The 19,856-nt window shown below is 43.8% G+C and overlaps 1 protein-coding gene across 2 annotated transcripts in view; it reads left to right on the top strand.

Annotated features, from left to right (window-relative positions):
- Positions 1-17,969, top strand: part of Shisa6 (shisa family member 6) — a 293,803-nt gene extending 275,834 nt beyond the window's left edge. For both annotated transcript variants that reach the window (XM_040748885.1, XM_005067611.4), the window contains 3 exons: positions 5,138-5,194; positions 9,598-9,750; positions 11,625-17,969. In XM_040748885.1, the coding sequence (XP_040604819.1) occupies positions 5,138-5,194; positions 9,598-9,750; positions 11,625-12,175 (761 nt within the window). In that variant the 3' untranslated portion in view covers positions 12,176-17,969. The remainder of the gene's footprint in view (positions 1-5,137; positions 5,195-9,597; positions 9,751-11,624) is intronic.
- The last annotated feature ends 1,887 nt before the right edge of the window (positions 17,970-19,856 follow it).

Raw genomic sequence — 19,856 nt, 5'->3', positions numbered from 1 at the left:
ACCACACCTCCCTCCGTCTTTGATAGATTAAATAGGTGAAGAATGAATTAGAGTGTAGGGGGATTGAATAATGTGTTTCATGTGTCTGACTTAATGGATAGATGTCAAGTTTGTACTCTTTGAAATGAAAATACACCTTGTCTCTAACTGCCTGTAACGTATTTGTGAGAACTGATTATGAATTACCACTACAAAGGAAATCCCAGTAAGTTCCAAAAAGTAAAATTTGGATAAGCCATGTTTTCTGGCCATGGCACAATAAAACCAGAAATTAATGGCAAAAGTTCAAACCAGCAACCCCAAACACTTTGAAATTTAACAGCACTCTATTACCTAATTCTTGGGTCAATGATAAACCAAGGCTGCAATTATAGATCATTTAGGTTCCAACAACAAAAATAACACAGTGTGCTTATACTTTGGGGATAATGCCAGAGATAAATTCAGTGCTGGAGACCTGACATTATTAACAGAGAAGACAGAAGATAAATGGACTGAAGAGTCAAGCCCAGAAATTAGAGAACAATAGCAAACCAAACCAATGACAGTGAAGAAACAGGATAACCAAATCCCAAAGTATAAAACAGTGATCTTAAGATTGAAAACTGGCTGTCAGTGAGATGGCTCTTTCTAAATGAAAGATTATGTGAATAAATTGCTAATTCAAACACATTGTGCCAACCCCTGAAAAAATGAGAAAAAGGGTATGGCTTTATCTACAGAGGTTTTGGGGGGAGGGTTGATAGTTGTAAGGTAACAGTTTAAAATGCCCCATATATATTTTATTTTTAGTTTATGAGTGTCTCACCTGCATGTTATATGAACCATGTATGTGCAGTGCCTCCAGAGGCCAGAAGAGGGCAGCTGCTGGGAATAGAACTTAGTCCCTCTCCCAAAGTATCAATAGTTCTCAATGGCTTAGCCATCTCAGCATTGATATTTTAAAGAAAAATAAAAACTACAAATTTAATTTAGAGTAAGAAAACTAAAATGAAGGATGAATGAATGAATGAATGAATGTGTGCGGATCACATTGTGAAGTGTGAGAGGGCAGTACACACTCTGTTTAGAATTTAGGGTCTAGCACCAGCCACCAGACTCAACTACTGGCCACAGAATATTGAAAACCTCTTCCAGCCTGTTTCCTCATCTCTAAATTGAAGATGAAAACGTATCGACCTTCCAAAGTTGTCAATGAAATAATAAAAGCCAAACCTCTAGATTTGCTAACAGAAGGACTCAATGCCCACAGAGACACATAAGACATGTGAAGTGATATTCATACAGCGCTTCACAAGATACACACACACACACACACTCACGCACACACGCACACACGCACACACACACACACCATCAGGCATTTTTATTATTGCATTCCTCCAGATCCTCTAAGTAGCCAATATTTCAAACGCTACATGAGTAATTTCAAAGCATAAAGATGAAGCCCTAGTCACTTCACTTCACAAACTCATAATTTTAATACAAAACCTTAACAGTGTGAGCACAGAAAATCCAAATTCTTTATGTGCATATGTGTATACATCTATAAGTTAAATGTGAGCAAATGAAACCCAGAGATGTAATAAAATGAAACACCAGAATCATATAGGGCACATCCCAGGAAGAGATGAGTGTTCAGAATTAGAAAATCTACCATCTACTTTGGCACATTGGGGCGCAATTGGTAATGTGTTGACCCAGAAATGTAGTTATTAGCCTAAGGAAATAAGATTCAGCCAACAACTGTGCTCAAGGTTATATGAGGTAACGTTATTAAATCCTTAAGCAATCCAAATACCTAAACTGGAGGAATACTCAAATATACTTAGGTTATACTGTGCTTAAACAAATTATGCTTAAGTGACATATAGAAATAAAGGATAGACTATCCTATAGAAAGAACTTTGGTAAAATAATAAAAATATGCTTCAATGATTATTTCAAAACATAAAAAATATACTCATGAAGTTGTTCATTAAGCATAGAAAAGATTAAAATAATATTTCTAGGGTACAGAAACTGCACATTTTAATATATGCATTTATATATGAGTTTGTGCTATATACATTATATAAATACACAAATATGCAAATATAAATATTGGGTTTTTTGCTGATGTAAAAATGTTGCAATGAGCTGTCTCAACATTTGACATTTTGTACAAATGTGAAGATGAAACCATCATATTTTTACACTTTTTAAGCATATTAATCTGCATGAAAAGTGACATGCTCACAATTATTCACTGTAATATTGTTTAAGTGTGTGTGAGAGAGAGTGAGCTTGCTCAGTCCTTTATAAAACAAGAGAAATAAGAGGAAATAGAACAAAATGTCACGGTGGTTATTATAGGGCAGTTTTAATTTTCTTTTCTGCACTTCATTTGAAATACTATTCCTTAATGCAAGCAAACACACACACACACACACACACACACGAGAGAGAGAGAGAGAGAGAGAGAGAGAGAGAGAGAGAGAGAGAGAGAGAGAGAGCAAATGTTAGAAAATTACTTTCAGTGAGGCTCAAACAAGGAGCAAAGCACCACACACATTTCAAGTCGAGTCAATTAGCTAGTTTTGACTTCATCTTTTAATGATACAATAAAGATTACAGTTAAGGTACCAGGGTAGTTTCATAGAGTGTCTGGCTATGACAGACCAATAGTGTATAGTCATTTGACTCCACTCCCTAGTTGAGACCATTGTAAGAATTAGTCAACAAAAAAAAAGATTTATCTGAGAATGAACAGACCTAGAGGACATTATGTTAAGTGAAGTATGTCAGCTGAGAAAGAAAGATTATGGTGTGTTCTCCCTGTGTATGGATGCCAAAAAAGTTGATCTGAATATTGAATAGTGATTTCTAGAAGCTTGGAAGTATGTGTGGGAGCAAGACAAGAGGGGAGCTGTTTTAAGTTCTGGGGCTCTACATCACAGGTGGGGGTGGCAAATACAGAACAAGGCCTATTCTGTATTCTATGGCTAAGTAGAAGAGATGAGCTTAAAGCTCTCGAACATAAAACACCTGCTAAGAAATGTGGTTTGATCAGTTCACATATGTCTTTAAATAGTATGCTGTGCATCCAACTAAGTACAATAATTAACATTACAAAAAGAATTTTAAAAGAAAAAGATTACCTGAATTTAACACAGGTCATGGAGTGCAACTGACTATCAGAAATGACCCCCTAAATCTCAGATGTCCAGCACCTCTTTCTTCTGTTACAGCAACTCTAAGATGGAAGATTCAAATGTCACCAACTGACATGCCATCCATTCAACCTGGATTCTCCTATTTCTTAATATTGGTACATTGTTTTAAAATGAGAAAATAAACCACACAAGCAAAGAAAGAACAAAAGTTGATCCCCATTCTGACAAGGCTTTTCATTATGTAGCCCAGGCTAGCCTCAAACCCTCCCTTCCTACCTCAGCCTCCTGAATTCTGGTATCATTGAATCTTTTCACAGTCTTCTCTCCCCTCTTTGCCTCAACTCTCCCCCCTCCAGTCTCCCCTCTCTCTTTATCCTCCCCCCTCTTTCTCTACCATATGAAGGGGAATTTTTCCCTATTGCTTAAATCCAGGTATAAGGAGGAATGGACTCAACTTTTTTGGCAGGTAGTTTCCTCCATGGTTGTAACTTAGTCTTTCTCAAGAAGGGCCAGTATCAACTTATGAGGAATGCTAGCCTTCTGCTCAAGTCCCACCCTAACTGGATACTATGTTGGTCTATTTGAAGGATTCAGTTTCAACAGGGGAACCAAGTAATCACTCAGCCACTCTAGAGTTTTATGTTAAGAGAAAGAGGATAGTTTGTCTTAGAAATGGCAAAAGAGAAATCTTGATTTTAAAAAATGACAATTTATGGGCCTACATTCAGTAGATTATTATAGAAGACTTTGTGTTTTACTGGCTATGAGGATGAAAGTAGAGAATTGCTAAGGTGACTAACATTTGGAATTCTAAGTTCATGGGACATCAGTGTCATGGGCCAGAGCTTGAATTTTGGAGAACACAATGACAAAGCCATTTTGGGAAGGGAAGAGATATCAAGGGGCAGTTTAAGAGAAAAGTCAGGCTACATATGCTGATTTGGAAGTGATCCTTTTAGGTAAGAAGGTTGTAGTTATAAACCAGAGCCCAAGTCTTCATGAAGACACCCGAGCCTAGTACTTAGAGAGGAGGAAAGGGAAAAGGGTGAAGAAGCTAGAGTGTGAGGCCAGGGGTAGGAAAGACATTTTCAATAAGATGCACAGAGATGAATGCCAATATCCCAGCCCTGCAAAAATGAGAGGGCTATGACTCATAATTCAGGGAACATAGAGCCAAGATTTCATGTCTTTTTTTTTTCCTTCTTGTTTGACAAAAATCAGATACACATACCAGTGAAAAGCAAGACTATAATGTTGTGATAAAGCAATATCACAGTGTTGGAGTATACTTTAGAACCAAGCCAAATCTTCATTCAAACCATTTTAGAAAACCTTGGAATGCCCTGAACTCTGAGCATTGGCAGCTTGGCTCTGTTGATTTTATTGTTCATTCAGTCTACGTGGGCTTCTGCACTATGAATAGAGAGTGTGCTTTTGAACTACTGGGCTGGGTCAGTTAGCCAAGAACTCAGAATTCTTGATCTTGGACACTGAATAGAGTCTAACAGATTTCTGCATCTCAGATGTTGTCAGACCCATACATATAAAAGGAAGAATCTGTTTCCCCATTTGTAGTGGCCTGTGACATGTATGTGTCCTCATTAAATACACCCCCATCCTCCTCCTTAAATGAACTAAGTGTACTGTAGCATAGCCTCTGTGGCCAGTCAGCCAGATTCTGGTGTGCGTGTGTGTGTGTGTGTGTGTGTGTGTGTGTGTGTGTGTGTGTGTGTGTGTGTGTATGTGTGTGAGTGTGGATTGGGGGAGATGGTGTCACTACAGTGACCAAAGAAGCCTGATGTAGTTAGAAGAAGACGAAAACATCAAGGAGAGATTTTTGTGCCTAGTATATTGTTGCAAGCCTTTCTTAGAAAGGCTTCGTTAGAGTTGGAGAAAAACAGAGAAAAAAGGGAACTGCTGTTGTGTTGGAGAGCCAACAGAATTCCTTACTTCTTTTAAAATGTCTTTTCTGTGATTTTCAGGTGATCGTCAGTATAACCATCCAATCTTAAGCAGCGCTACCCAGACCCCAACACATGGTGAGAGCTGATTGAGAGCGCCCCGCGTCCCATCTTCATGTCAAGTGGCTCCATCCTGAGGACAGGAGAAGGAGGTGGAGCCATGTGCCTGACCTTCTCCAGGCCACACAGTTTCACTCTTCCTTTGAGACCATTGTATCCTGGACTTTGACATCAGAGTGATTTTTTTCTGCCATAAAAAGAAGGGAGACCCTTTCTCAATTCCTTTATATTTGCAACATCCATCACTCCTTATGGTCATAGATTTCATATGTCTGCAGCAAGGAAATTAATGTTCTCCTTTGCCCAAAGCCATTATGTATCACTTATAAATGAAACAAGACTTGGTTGAGCTTTACTCTCTTGGCAGAGAAGAAGTTGACAGCTGCCCAGCAGAGGGGTGCTAGCAAAGAGACAGTGGATAGCAGGGTCACCTTGCCCTGTCATGTTCTAATGTTCTCCCAGAAGACCACAGCCTAACATCTGGAACCCCAGATAAAAATTATTTGGAATCTCTCCCAAAACCAATAGAACATAGGACAGTCCTGTAAACTAACCTGTCAGTTATTCTTGTCTCTTCACTCTGAAAGCTTAAATAATTAAATAATAATAATAGCTGTTTTCTAAGAGACACACTCAAAACAAAAATAAATTCAAAGCCAGATCTGATGGTGCAAGCTTCCAATCTCATATACTAAGGAAAATGAGGCAGGAGGATTGTAAACCAAAGGCCTGTTTGGGAGAGAGAGTCAGCTAAAGGCCAACCTGGGAAACTCGAAAGTGAGCTAGTGTCTCAAAACAAAAACAAAAGCTAGGGGTATAGATCAGTGGTAGCACATTTACCTTGTGCTTTGCATAAGGTCCAGTGTTTACCTCCCCCATATTTCAAGAGGAAAGTAAGATAAACCAAGTAGTTCACACCGCAGAAGGATCACCATTCTCAAGCCATATTGCATAGCACCTCAGCACTGAGGTGGGCCACATTTAAATGAGGAAGCATGAATGGATATCTGGATGAGGGAGAGGGAATGGAATGTTTCCACATGCTCTTTCAGTGCTGTGGGACACATGTAATGTGAGTAGGAACATAACTGGATACTTCTGGTTGGAAGATCTAAGAAAAAACAAAAACTAGAACTGAGAAATTATTAGGATCAGTTAAAAGATGGTGATACCAGTTGTAACATTAACTGTGAGGAATACTTTGAGGTAACAATTAAGAAGATTTGGTCACTCAAAATTTTTATCTCTATTAGAACCAATGAAGACTGAAATGGAGAGTCATGAGTATTTGGAAGAGTGGAAGCTTGACGATGGATACTATCCAAGAAATAAGAAAAATACTCAGTGGGATGGAATGGAATTGGTGGTAGTGATTTTGAATCTGAACTTAAGAGAATTTGCTATGACTGTAGAAGTCACAAGAAAAACATTCCATAAGTAGTTTGAGGTTGGAGTTAGGAATGTTCTCATTAATCTTTGAAGGAAGTAACAGAAGGCTTGAAAGTGGGGGATATTTGTGCAAGAATTCTGAAAGAAGAAAACAGAAGGCAGAGGTAGGGAGCCTGGGGGATGCTATGGGGATTAGGGAGTGGGAAAAGGAGCCAGAAAAGGCAGGCAAGGAAAGTTCCCACTTGTTCAGTAACATTCTAGAATGAACAACCATTGAACTGAGCCACTTCAGGAAGAGTCAATACAAGCGTAGACTCAGGTACACACAGAAGGACTGTTCCCTACTCCACCTCTTCCTGTCTTCTCCATTCCAGCTGGTACAAGGATATGGGAATAGAGAGGCCCCGGTTCGTGTTCTTGAGTAGCTTGCAGCACACTGGAAGTAGTGCTTGTCTGCATTCCTTTGTTGGGTGGTACCCTTCCCCTCAAGGAATGAGTAGAAAAATTAGGAAGGCAGGAAGGGCCTGCATCTACTTGATCAACCAAAAAAGCATTAACTAGATCCTCAGATTGGGCCATGCCATCTGAAAGAACAGGAAAATTAGAAAGCAGGCCTACTGATGCAAAAGGTATCTCTGAAGTCATTTAAGAAGAACAAGATCAAGTCATGTCAACTCATTAAAGATGAGTAGGATAACTAAGCGGAGTGTAACTGACTGAAGGGAGATGATGGATAGAACAGACATCATTGTGGACTGATAAAACATCACAAGCTCACAGTCACGAGCCTTTAGCTAAGGGAAAATGTGATAGAGGAAAACTAAAGCAGGGCATCTCAATAGAAGACAAGCTTAACCAAGGGGGGCTCAGGCAACCACAGTCAGCATAAAAGGCAAGATGGTCTTGGCTCAGTGGTAATTTCAGGATAAGGGATAGATGACAGTATGTGGATCCACAGCCTACAGTGTTTGGAAGAGGGAGCGCTGAGCAATGACCTCAGTGGGAGTAAAATGCCAAGACTCAGAGGGAACCCTGTTCTTCCCCACCATGGTGAGAAGTGAAGAAACAAGTAGTGGATTAGTGGTAATTAACCCAAGTCCAGGGAGCAGCACTCAGCTTCATGCCCACTCTACTTCCTGGCATCTGTCCTGGTCCATGCCAGGGAGGCTCTCTCTGTACAGCATGTTCTGATCTCTTGGGATACAGAGCATCCCTCACCCCCTCACATATGTACAAAGCTGGCACAAACACCAGCTTATTGGCTGAAATCCCCTGGCTAGATCCCCAGTTCTGGGGGTGACAATGCAGGCAGGGAAAGAGAGAAGCCAGGAGTTCCCTGCCTGGGGCAATCCTTGTATACAGCCTAGGAAGGTGACTCTCTCTCCCTCCCAGGGACAACAGGATTCTTGCAGTCTATAATGTAACACTCTCTGCCAGGAGGTGTAGAAAACCATTATCCACTTCTATATCTCTATCCCAAATTATAGCCTGCACCTTCTCGGAGCATCTTTGGCTTTGAGAAGTCCCAGACAAAGAGGATGGATGAATGGTACAGCCAGACCTTTCCTTGCTACCTCATTTCTGAGAATGGCATCACTATCTCCCTGGAAACCAACTGCTGACTTCTTTTTATGGTCTTCCTCTCATGTCAATAAAACCTTAAGGCATTTTGTCTCCTTTCCCTGGACTTCCATTCCCTTCAGACCCCCATGCTCATGGCTTCCTCCCCCACCCTTTTCTCCTGTCTTGTGTTCATCCTAGTCTTTCCTCCAAAGTTCACTCACCCCGAGTGAACCGTCATCAACTACTCACTCTTACCTATTCACAATCTCCATTACTTCCTTGACTTTTTCTCTGGGCCTGACAATGACCCACACTTCATTGTTTTCTCTTCTGACACTGGAATCTCAGGGTCTATCTCAAGGAAAGTGGGAGAAAAGACTAAGGATATGACAAGCAGGTTGTGCTCAAGTTTTTCCTCCTGGGAGCTTAGAAATGACTAAGGCAGCCTCTGAAAAGGGGCTCAAAGTAAACCACAGTTGCTGTGTGGCTTGTCAAGTATGGAGAATAAAGAGGCCCAAGCGGACTGCCACAAAGGTGCTTGGCACCATGGATTGAATGTGGATTGGAGCTGCAATGAAGTTGGGTCCTGTATCCAGCTTGTCTTTAGGCTCTAGAGTTGCTCTGAAGTCAGATTAGCCTGATAGCAAAATTAGATCAGCCTACAGCTACTGGAATAAAACAGTACATTCATATAGACATGAATGAGTTTATGATCCATGTCTTAGGGTTTCCATTGCTGTGATAAAACAAAAACAACAACAAAAAATGAGAGAGGAAAGAGTTTATTTAGCTTACACTTCCACATCAGAGCATCTCACTGGAGGAAGTCAGGAAAGGAAGTGGAGGGGCAACCTGGGGCAAGAATTAGAGCAGAAGTCATTGAGAAGTGCTTCTTACTGGGTTTACTGACTTGCTCTTTCATGGCTTGCTCAGCCTGCTTTGCTACACCTTCTAGAAAGATTAGCCCAATGATGGCACTGCTCCCAGTGAGAAAGACTCTCCCACATCAATCATCAATTCAGGAAATCCCCCAAAGACTTACCCACAGGCTACTTGGTGTAAGCACCTTTTGGAATGCAGCCCCTCTTTCCATGCAACTCTAGCTTGTGTCAAGTAGACCAAAGGCTAGTCAGGGCAATGCTCTTTCCGTGTATGCGCACCTGCTTCAGTTTTCATCAAACAGACCAGTGATGTACCCTTAGTAAGAATCTACTGCTGAGTGTCTGAGTTGAGTCCTCAGGGACTGACCAATAGCCATAGCAGCCAGAGGAAGCTAACACTATGTCTTCACCCAGGATGGTTGACAAATGGAAATGGAACAGGGAGGAAACTTAATCCCAGCACTCCTTCCTGGGTTCTAGCATAGGGAAGCAAGATGGGGACTCTAGTCAGGGATGGAACAGGAAGTGGCCACTGGACTCAGCTACATCTGCCTTTATGTTAACTAATGCCATGCCCTTCCTTTTCAGAGAAGCCACGGATGAATAACATCTTGACGTCAGCCACCGAACCCTATGACCTCTCCTTCTCACGATCTTTCCAGAACTTAGCTCACTTGCCTCCATCATACGAATCTGCAGTGAAGACCAATCCAAGCAAGTACTCATCTCTGAAGAGGCTGAGTAAGTGAAGGCTTGCTGTAGTTGAGGTCTGTCTCAAGGGTCCCCAAGTCTTCCTCTTCTGTATCATTCTGTCATCCCATGCCCAAGGGACCAGGTGTAGAATCCCAAGAACAAGGAATGAGTTGTGTGCATGATGAAGAGAATAGACATAACCCTTTCTTTTGCTCCCCTGGTCCTGAGTTCACTCTTTTCATAGTTGAGAATGATGCTATAGGACCATGAGACCCTCATCCTCTATAAGCTGTACTTACCACTCAGGTACCAGCTTGCCACCAGCCTTCTTCAAACCATGGGCCTTTCTGTGTGTCATTCCTTGTAATAAAGGCACCAAGGACCCAAAGAACTGTTCCAACTCAACCAAGACCATCTCAAGGACTTGTGCCTTCACACTTCTGTCCATACTTTCATTTTATAGCTTACATCTGGTTTATCCAGGGATCCACCTCTGCTGTTTGAGTCTGAAATAGCTGTTGGCACTGATAGGTTTAATACACTAAAATGTCAAGCAGGGACATTTTTCTTTCCTGACCTGATCCTTAAATCTTCTTATTTCCCTATGAATGAGTCAACACCACCACTCACGTGTGTGTGTGTGTGTGTCTTGGGGATGCTACACAGAGCCCTGTGTATGCTAGGTAAGCATTTGACCCCTGAGGTACACCTCCAGCCCCATAAATCATTTTATTGGCCCAACTTCAGTTAGTACTCCACAGCTGAGTATGTGCTTGAAGTTTCAGAGAGACTCATTATAATAGAAGTCTAGTCCAAGTCCATCTCAGTCATCTACAGAGAAATATTGAGTTTCTATGGCAAAAGGTGAGCATTTCTGACCATCTGAGCGGTCTGATGGATGCCCTGAAATTACAAAATGAGGTTCAGTAAGATAGACCCCACCCCAACCCTGAGCCCACTGAGGAGTAAGCAGCATTCCCACACTAGGCAAGGAGTCCTAACAGCTGTCTGTAGGAGGTCTCCTTGTGGAAATCCTAGACAATGCAGACTTACATGTGTCCTGGAAAAGATCAAGGACTCATAGTGCGATTTTGGGGGAACCTACTAGAAGGACAGGAGCCCAGAGCATCTAAGCAAGATGTACATACAGTATGGCTACAGTCTTCTGCCTGGTGGGCACAGATAGTAAGTGTAGGTTGATGATATGGCTGTGGGGGCTGGATGCACATGTGTTGCTTTCCTGTACATTGGTTGTTACTCCAGAGAATGTGTTACTAGGTTCCTAGGTTACCAGTGACGCTTTTCACAAATGCTACTTTATTCTAACAAAACCTGATTCCATGCCCAGTTTCCATAAAGTAGTGCTGTAGACATCATCTGAAAGCTGTCAGTTCTACCTATGTGTTTCAGTATGACCAGGCGCCATTCTGCTTCAGACCTACATGCAGTAGATACAGCAGGCAGGTCATGGAAAATACCTTGGGCTTGACATCAGGTCTACTCTAAGCTGGGTGGTGAAGTCATTTAACTGTCCCCCAAGATGGTCCCTGAAGAAGAAGCAGAATCTGGGGTCCCACTGGGGATACAAGCTCTGGGGTACAGGCAGTTAGTGCCCCTGAATCAAAAGTTACCTTTCACAAGCCCTTGAAGATTGGTCTGTATACGTAGTGGAGGGGGGAGTTAAGGTCACCTGTCTGAGCCCTCCTCACACTTACTCTACTAACTAAAGGTGTTTGTTTGATTATGTTGTCCTTGGACATCTCCAAGTCTGTGGTTGAGCAAGAGGGCACACACACACACACACACACACACACATACACACACACACACACACACACACACATACACACACACACACACCACTTACTCCCTGAGTCCTGGCTGCCCCATAACTCCACTTCTTTTTCTCTGTCCCCTTGCAGCTGACAAGGAAGCAGATGAGTATTACATGAGGCGGAGGCACCTGCCAGACCTGGCAGCCCGTGGCACCCTTCCCCTCAACGTCATCCAGATGTCTCAACAGAAGCCAATGCCTCGAGAAAGGCCACGCAGGCCCATCAGGGCCATGTCTCAGGACAGGGTCCTGTCCCCACAGAGGGGCTTGCCTGATGAATTTGGCATGCCCTATGACCGAATCTTGTCAGATGAACAGCTGCTCTCCACAGAGCGCCTGCACTCCCAGGACCCATTGCTGTCCCCAGAGCGGACGGCCTTCCCGGAGCAATCGCTGTCGCGGGCTATCTCGCACACGGACGTCTTTGTGTCCACGCCAGTGCTAGACCGCTACCGTATGACCAAGATGCACTCCCATCCCAGTGCCTCCAATAACTCCTATGCCACCCTGGGCCAGAGCCAGACAGCAGCCAAGCGCCATGCCTTTGCTTCCCGCAGACACAACACGGTGGAGCAGCTGCACTATATTCCAGGCCATCATACCTGCTACACAGCCAGCAAGACCGAAGTGACCGTGTGACCCGCCGCCGTGTGGCCAGGCTGCTTGGCAGAGAGAAGGCAGGGCAGAGCAGAGCAGGGCAGGGATGAGGAGCACAGCGTCCAGCCTTGCTCTCCTCTCCTCACCGGTTCCCCCATTGGAGCTGGAGGTGGACTGCCTTTGTCCAGAAAGCCATACCCCCCAGGGACATGGCGCCAAATGCCTGGTCCAAAAAGCACAGACCCAGGCTCTAGAGCTCTTTCTCTCCCAGTAGAATCCTCCCCATGCAAATGAGAAGAGCGGTGAGGCCCCGATCTTTCCTACCACCTGTGCTGCTCCCTCAGTCCTCGCCGCCCCCACCCTTTCCTGGAGACTCAGTCGCAGGTTCTGCCAGCCAGTGAACCCTCCCTTGAAGGTAATCCGAAGCTGCCTGAGTTTGAACAGCCAGTCGGCCAGCGGGTGCAGTCAGTGGGCTGACCGAATAGGCTACTCGGTCTCCTTCCTCTATCTAGAACCGCATCACAGAAATCTCTTAGTGCCTAAAAACTGCCTGCTCGCTCTCAGCCAGAGAGCTGCTGTGTCCATAAGCACAATATGATTCTCTTCTGCCTGCTGGAACTCTGGTCTCTACCGAGTGGCCCTTCCCTCGCTGAGCCCTGCAGCCCCACAACAGCAAGGGTTCTCTTCCTTTAGCTGCTTGGTTGCCCCTGCCCCTGTGCTGTGGGGGCTGTGCTCTCCCAGCCTTCACTGATTCTCCTCAAACCTCTCTGGGGCTTTAGCTCTTGCCCACTACGAACGAGGGAGCATTAGCTCCTGCCCTCCAGAGAGTAGTAGCGATGGGTTGCCAGGACTTTAAAAGTGCCTTGGCAGCCACCTGGTCGCCCCCCCCCTTCCTCCAGGCCATTGGGTCTGAACTAGGACCTCCTCTCAGGCCTGCCTTCTTCACCCGAGCTCTGCTCCCAGGAGGCACCTGTGGTGGGCAGAGAGCTAGGGTGGGGGGGCCACTGTGATGCCCAGGATCTCAGGGGCTCACCATTCCCATTTTCTAGGGCTCTGCCTGTCCCTACCCACGAGCCTCAGGCAGGACAGAGGCAGAAGTTTCCAGACAAAAGAAGCTTAGCCCCTGAACAGGCAGGAGCTCTCTGACGTGGCCCTGCCCGGCCCTGCACACAACGTTACACCAGTTTTGCCCATTCCACCGCCTTTTTCTGTTTAGAACTCATTCTCTCTCCCTGTGCCCCCCCACCTACCTCCCCAACTCACCCCCGCAGCTTCATTACTTTCCTCAAACCAGTGGATCCATGGGACCAAGACCCATTGGCAAATGCAAATAAATAATGGTGTCCCAGGATGCTGTTCTGGGGGCCAAATCAACTCCTCCTCCTCGCAGGGGCACTCGGGCACCCCAGCCCCCTCTTTGCCTCCAATCTGAAGGTGGGCAAGGTGTGACCAGCTACTGGGAAACTATCAATGAGAGCAATCATCTACCCCAAGATCAAGAGGAGGAAGACACTGAGTCCCCCTTTCTGAGGGCCAGGGCACCCCTCTGGTCTGGGACTGGGAATAATCAGCCCCAGACTGCTGGTGGAGTGACCTAAGAAATGGAACCATCGCTTACTAGACTCCCGCAGCAATGCCCTTAAGTCAGATTTTATATCCCCTCAGTTTGCATGGATAGCCCTTGAAAAGAGAGGTGGTGAAAAGCTTGTATTTGTCCTGGTCATTTTTAATCTGGCCAAGTCTAGGAGTCATGAAGAAGTCACTGGACTGCTTCCACTCACTGCTTTCAAGAGCTGTAAGCTCTCCTACACCCCTCCCCAGAATGCCCCAACTGTGAGAGCAGGAATGTTCCATAGAACACAGAAGGATGGAAGCTGGGGTTTCCAAAGGCAGGCCTTAGTCTCCCCACTGAGGGGGTGTCCTTGGCCACTCTGCTTTCCTCCCTGCAAACACGTAAACCTTTTTAAGGGCTGGTTCCCATGGGTCTATGAGCTTTTGTTGCAGAAGGTAAGGCTTACAGGGAAGAGAAGAACTCAATCCAAATAGAGAGTGGCTCACTTACAGAAGCAATGGCATGTCTCACAGCTGGCCCCCAGCCCAGCACCATGGAACTCTCTAACCTTAGCTGGTCCCTTTGAAGGCCGTGTGCTGGTGGGAAGGTGAAAGTTTGAGATTGTGGTGGGTAAGAATTCCCTCCTAGGTGTTTAGACATCCCATGGAGAATCTTCCAGACACTCAATTCTCCACCTTTTGGGGTACAAGATTTTACCCCAGGCTCTTCCCCTAGCCTTGACTCTGACAAAGGCATCTCTCTGTCTATCTTCCTGTCATCTGTCTGTCTGTCTGTCTGTCTCTCTCAGGGGTTGTTTGATAAGTTGATTCCAAACTACTGCTCATCCCTGCCTTATCACCTTCTTGTATAAAACACCCGGGATTGGTTACATCAGAAAATTCTAATGGAATGCTTGCTTCTCCTGAAGGCTTTTCTGCTTCATCTTTGGAAGCAGAGGAATAGTTACAGAGATGGAAGTCTATAGACCACTCTAATCCAGTTCCCTACTCCAAACCCCAGAAAACTGTGTCTTAACTGGGACATGAAATACACTACACCTCCTTCATTCTGCATGACTCATTTAAATTACCTGTAGTCAACCATTATCCAGAAATATTAACATTTGTCATTTTGAAAGAGTCCACAATAACATAGCATTTATTACAGTATATTCTTATGCCTTGTCCTATTTTATTATTATCAATCTCTTCCTGTGCCTAATTTACAAATTAAACTTTATTGTGTGTGTATGTATATGAAGAAAACATAATACATATAGACAGTCTCCTACTATGTGTGGTTTCAGCACCCACGGGGATTGTTGGAGCTTATCCCTTAGTGACAAGGAAAAACAACTAGATCCCATTAACTCACCCATCACTCCAGAACCAGATAGCTATGTTGCTGTATGAACTCACTTGAGAGTATCTGGGGCTGGAACCCAGATGTCACTGCTTCAAGCCCAAGCAGGCTAGTGTTCTCTGTCACTCAAAGGAGGGTCATGGCTCCCTCATGATAAATACTCATGTCCCAAGCAAAAGAAACTCAAGGTTTCCCTTTGCTTGTTTTGTCCCTTCGTGCATGTCTCAACTACCCTGGGCTGGGGTATGTACAGGTCTTACTTTCCCCAAGTGTTCTTCCTAAAGACATCTTAAAAACCCTATCTTTCCACCATCCTTTCTCACTTCCTCCAGTGAACTCTTGGCTCCATATATTTATGAGCCACAAAAGCTTGCCAATAATTCCTTAACCTCCTAACTGGACTTTGATCTTCAGAATTCCCCCAGTACCTTAGGCAATGTGTTTCCCTTAAAAAAGTTCCAGTCCTTTCCCCAGCTGAAATCTTTCCCTCTCTTTCCACTTCCATCTTAAACTTCCACACCAGTTTCCTCGTGCCTTCCCATCATTTCCCTCTACAATCATCAACATCCTTCTAGCCCTAGTTTCTTTCACCTGGACCTGCTGAAGTCTCTAGTTTTAAGAACTGGAATTCTTGATGTAAACTGTGGAAGACTCTGGCAGTGTTCGAGTCCTTTGTTTGCCTCATTAGTTTGTTACACTTCCTCACATGGGAAATGTTGCCCCAAGGTGTGAAGTCATGGGCTTCCCCCATCCCTCTGATCTCTGTAAGGAAAGGGAAAGAGTTGCCTGATCAGAGGTGCCATGGACAAAAGATCAGCTTTGGTTCCTGCAGCTACCAGACTCAAGAAGCTCTTGACTCCGACTGCTACTAGCCCAGAGTCTTCTGCTCTGGCCAAAGATTCATCCCCTTTGATGCCTGTAGCTCTTGCTTCTATTCCAACACACTTTTTCTAGTGGACATCACAGCTTTCCCTTCATCCAAGGAGCAGTCACCCCAACATCTCTGCTACCAAACTCAACCCATTGCTTTTGGAGAGTTCTTAGCTGCCACTTGCTTCATCCCTAATTTCTTCCACAAATGTCTGTGGACTGGACCCAACATCATAGTTTGAAAGGGATGCCCATCACTTGGACCCTAGAAGGCACCTGCTCTGAGAGGAGGAGGGACTTTAGCTCCTACACATCCTCTGCCATCCTCTCTGAGTCTGAGGAAGTGGGAGATGTTTTCAGGAGGCTTGCTGTGCTTTAATGAAGTATTTTCAGGGCGTAAGAGTTAATTTTAACGTGACACATCTTGGTAGTAAGTTTAACATGAAAGATGAAAGACAAGTCTTCCTAGTCCCTCTCTTTAATTTTGGAAAGTGGCATATGAGAGAGAGAGAGAAAAGAGAGAGAGAGAGAGAGAGAGAGAGAGAGAGAGAGAGAGAGAGAGAGAGAGAGAGAGAGAGAGAGAGAGAGAAGACTGAGGCTCCAGAAATATGACTTCTATGTCTGGCTTTTGTCTCCATCTTGCCATGTGACTATGGGCAAGTCACATTCCAGTTCAGTGCCTCAGTTTCCACACCTATAAAATGAGGAGCTTTGACTAAATGAGCCCTCAATTTTTCATTCAACTCTTACCCTCTAGGGTTTTCATTCTCCACTCTTTCCTGTCTCTAATTCATCCCACTTCAACTGGGCTGCACCCAACACACTCTGCTACCCTGTGGCAACATCCTCAGAGGTCCTAGACAGCCACCAGATTGCTCACGAGATTTTAGGTGGAACCAATGGGCTCAGCCACACATGGATACTCTTGTATTTGAAAGTTAAGGTCTGACCACTCAACAGGTCATTGAGCATGTGCCTCAGAAGCCTCTCATATAAACATACCTAAACCACCTGGGTGTCTGTTGCTGTGAAATGTGAAATTGTAAGTTTGGAGTTTTCATTTATGGTGTCCTTATAGCTGGAGGGAGGTAACTCTGCTTTCAGAGAGGGAACAGGCTGAAAAAAAAGGGTCTAGATGTCTGACCATGACATTTGGGCACAATTTGTATTTAAGGTCAGATGGATAATTCATTCTATGTCCCAAAGGAGCACTTTGGCAGAGGCTTTGTATGGCAAGGGATGCCATCATATCCCATGCCACAGCATGCATTCTGGAGACCACATCAGGATGCTGAAGCTCCATACCAACTGGACAGGATGAGGCATCACCACCTGGGCTTCTGGGAGGCAGGTTTACATCCCATCCCAATATCTTTGTGGCCCCTCTTCGTGATACTATCCTCCTCCCCATGAAGGCTTGTGAAGCACCACTGGAAATTCCAAGTCACTGTCATCAAGCCCATCTTGTAAATCGCAAACACATCAACCTTCCATCATTCAGAAAAATAATACTGTGAGTTTGCTTAACAGTCCCCCTCATGTGGGAGGAGAAGATCCTGCTCATCTTTGCTGCCAACCCTCCAATGACCCTCAGATGCCGCTCCATTAAGAGGACTCATTCATTTGCTTCATAGTGGCAAAGACATCTCTAGTCCTGTAAAATCAACTAGACATTTTGTAGTAAAGAATTCTTGAAATTCTCTAATAAAAGGCAATTCTTACTGTAACATTTTTAGTTGGGGACACAATTTCCTAAGGGGGGTGCATTATGGAACATTTTTACTCATTAGCTGGATTTATGGATTCTATGTTTATTATATGGTAGTAGTATGAAAAGTACCTTTCTATCCGTACCTCTGCAGTTTCTCCATCACTCACAGTGCCCCTCATTACTGCTTCTGTACAAATCTCATCATTCTCCTTCGCTGTCAAAGCACACCCTATATGTACTGTAAACAGAGATTGCTTTAGTGAGATTTAGTCTTAAGGATTTTTCCACTTTTGTCAGTAACAGTTATTTATGGATCAAAAAATAAAGCCGTTTCAACATAACCTGTGTGTCTTAAAGTAGCTGCATGCTAACAGTCAAAACCAAAGTCATGCAAAAAAGGAAGGATATGATACGGGAGATCATTGTAGCTGGGAGAGGGAGCAGGAATTGACCAGAGGCAGTTGCTAGGGAACTTTAGGTGTGATGACATGTTCTAAAACCAGATGTGGCCAAGCTCAGTGGTACACCTTGATAATTGCAGAATGATGCAAGAGGATTATGAGTTTGAGCCCAACCTGAGCTACATACCAAAGTGTCTCAAAAAGAAAAAAACAGCAAATAAAATCTGTGTTGTGGTGATGTCTGTGGAACTACTCAGGTTCATGTAAATCACTAGCATGTATATTTACAACCGCCTATGATATGTATGCAAATCAAGCTTTAACAAGTGAGAACAGAGGAATACAGAAAGGTAAAAGTGGGACACCATGTCACCTGAGAGCAGAGATCAATTTTCCAGTGCTATCTATACACATCTACTACAGCACCATTATTCTTAGATATCAGGTCTCAATTTTATCTTAGCATTAGTTACCATGGCTGAGCAGATTAAAGGTGGCTAAAGACCATAGCACTTAACCCACAACATCAAAAAGTTGCACCATGAAACTGATTCAGATTTAGTTTTGGTCAAGAGTCTCTTTCTCTGGATGTGGTTTTAATATTATTTTCTTTGGCTCTCATTCACTTGGCTGCTAAGGTTACTTGTTGATCACCAGAGCCTAGAAACAGCCAGAACAAACAAAATGCTGCCAGGGAGAGCTTTTATCCTACACCACAAAGCAGTGTCTGCCGTGTCTAGAATCCAGGGTTCAACATACTCTCTTCCTAACCCTCTAATGCTCCTGTAATAAAATCCTTCTTAATGGAGGCATTGAACTGATATTTTTAAATCCTAAGACAGACCTGGTCTCAACTACTCAGGAAGCTAGAGTAAGAGGATCAGAAGCAAGTTCAAGGTCAGCTGCTACCTGAGGCATCTCAGCCTAAGGCATCTCAGTAGTAAATAATAATTAATTAACCTTTAATAATTAATTGTTATAGTTAAGGACACACCTCAGTGATAGGGCATTTACGTACCGTGCATGATACCCTAGGTTCAATCTTCAATTCTGCAAAGAAGTCCCTTATTCTTTATTTCCAGGGTTCTTATTCTCCTGAAATCAGCACAGCATTGATTGCTTTTCCTACATGGGGCAACACATATTCCACTACAGTGGCATTTCTTCTTTTTTAAGTCAGTCTCTAACACAGGACAACTCATAGAAAGTGCACACTGCACCAACACTTTACACATGTAGAAATACTTGTAGTCTATGTTCATTACTGAGAGGAAATGATGAAAACAAATTTCTTGAATGGAGGATTTTAAAAGAAGTAAATTTTAACCTTAATTCTTACAAATACATATAATGACTAAATCATAGTGATAAGTAGTCCTCAAAAGAAACTCTCAGGTGAACCCCTTATCTAACATACAAAAATAATGTGGATTACAATTAAAAACACATTCCTACTTTCCTTTCTTCATCTCATCCTTCCTTCTGTCCCTCCTTCCTTCCTACCCCTTCCTTTCATTACAGTGTCATGCTGTGGTCCAGGGCAGACAAGCATGGAACTAGTAGCCCACTGATTGAATTGGAATTCCCCTGACTGGACTTCCTGAGTGCTAGGATTAATTACATCTATGAGCCCCCTTCAAAGCTCTGTTTTCGTATTTGAAATAAAACAAGAGAATCTATAAGTCAAGCAATCACTTTGCACGGCCTCTTTGCTACATTAGTCTCTATAGCTTCACTAAATTTTTTCAGAAAACAGCAATTAGTTAAGTGGGAGAGAGGAGGAGAGAGAAAATGCTAATCACACTTACAAAACAATATCTTCATCTT

This window comes from Mesocricetus auratus, unplaced genomic scaffold (assembly GCF_017639785.1).
Source record: "Mesocricetus auratus isolate SY011 unplaced genomic scaffold, BCM_Maur_2.0 Super-Scaffold_100007, whole genome shotgun sequence".
In the NCBI taxonomy this organism is placed as follows: Eukaryota; Metazoa; Chordata; class Mammalia; order Rodentia; family Cricetidae; genus Mesocricetus; species Mesocricetus auratus.
This window is presented reverse-complemented; position numbering and strand designations above follow the sequence as displayed.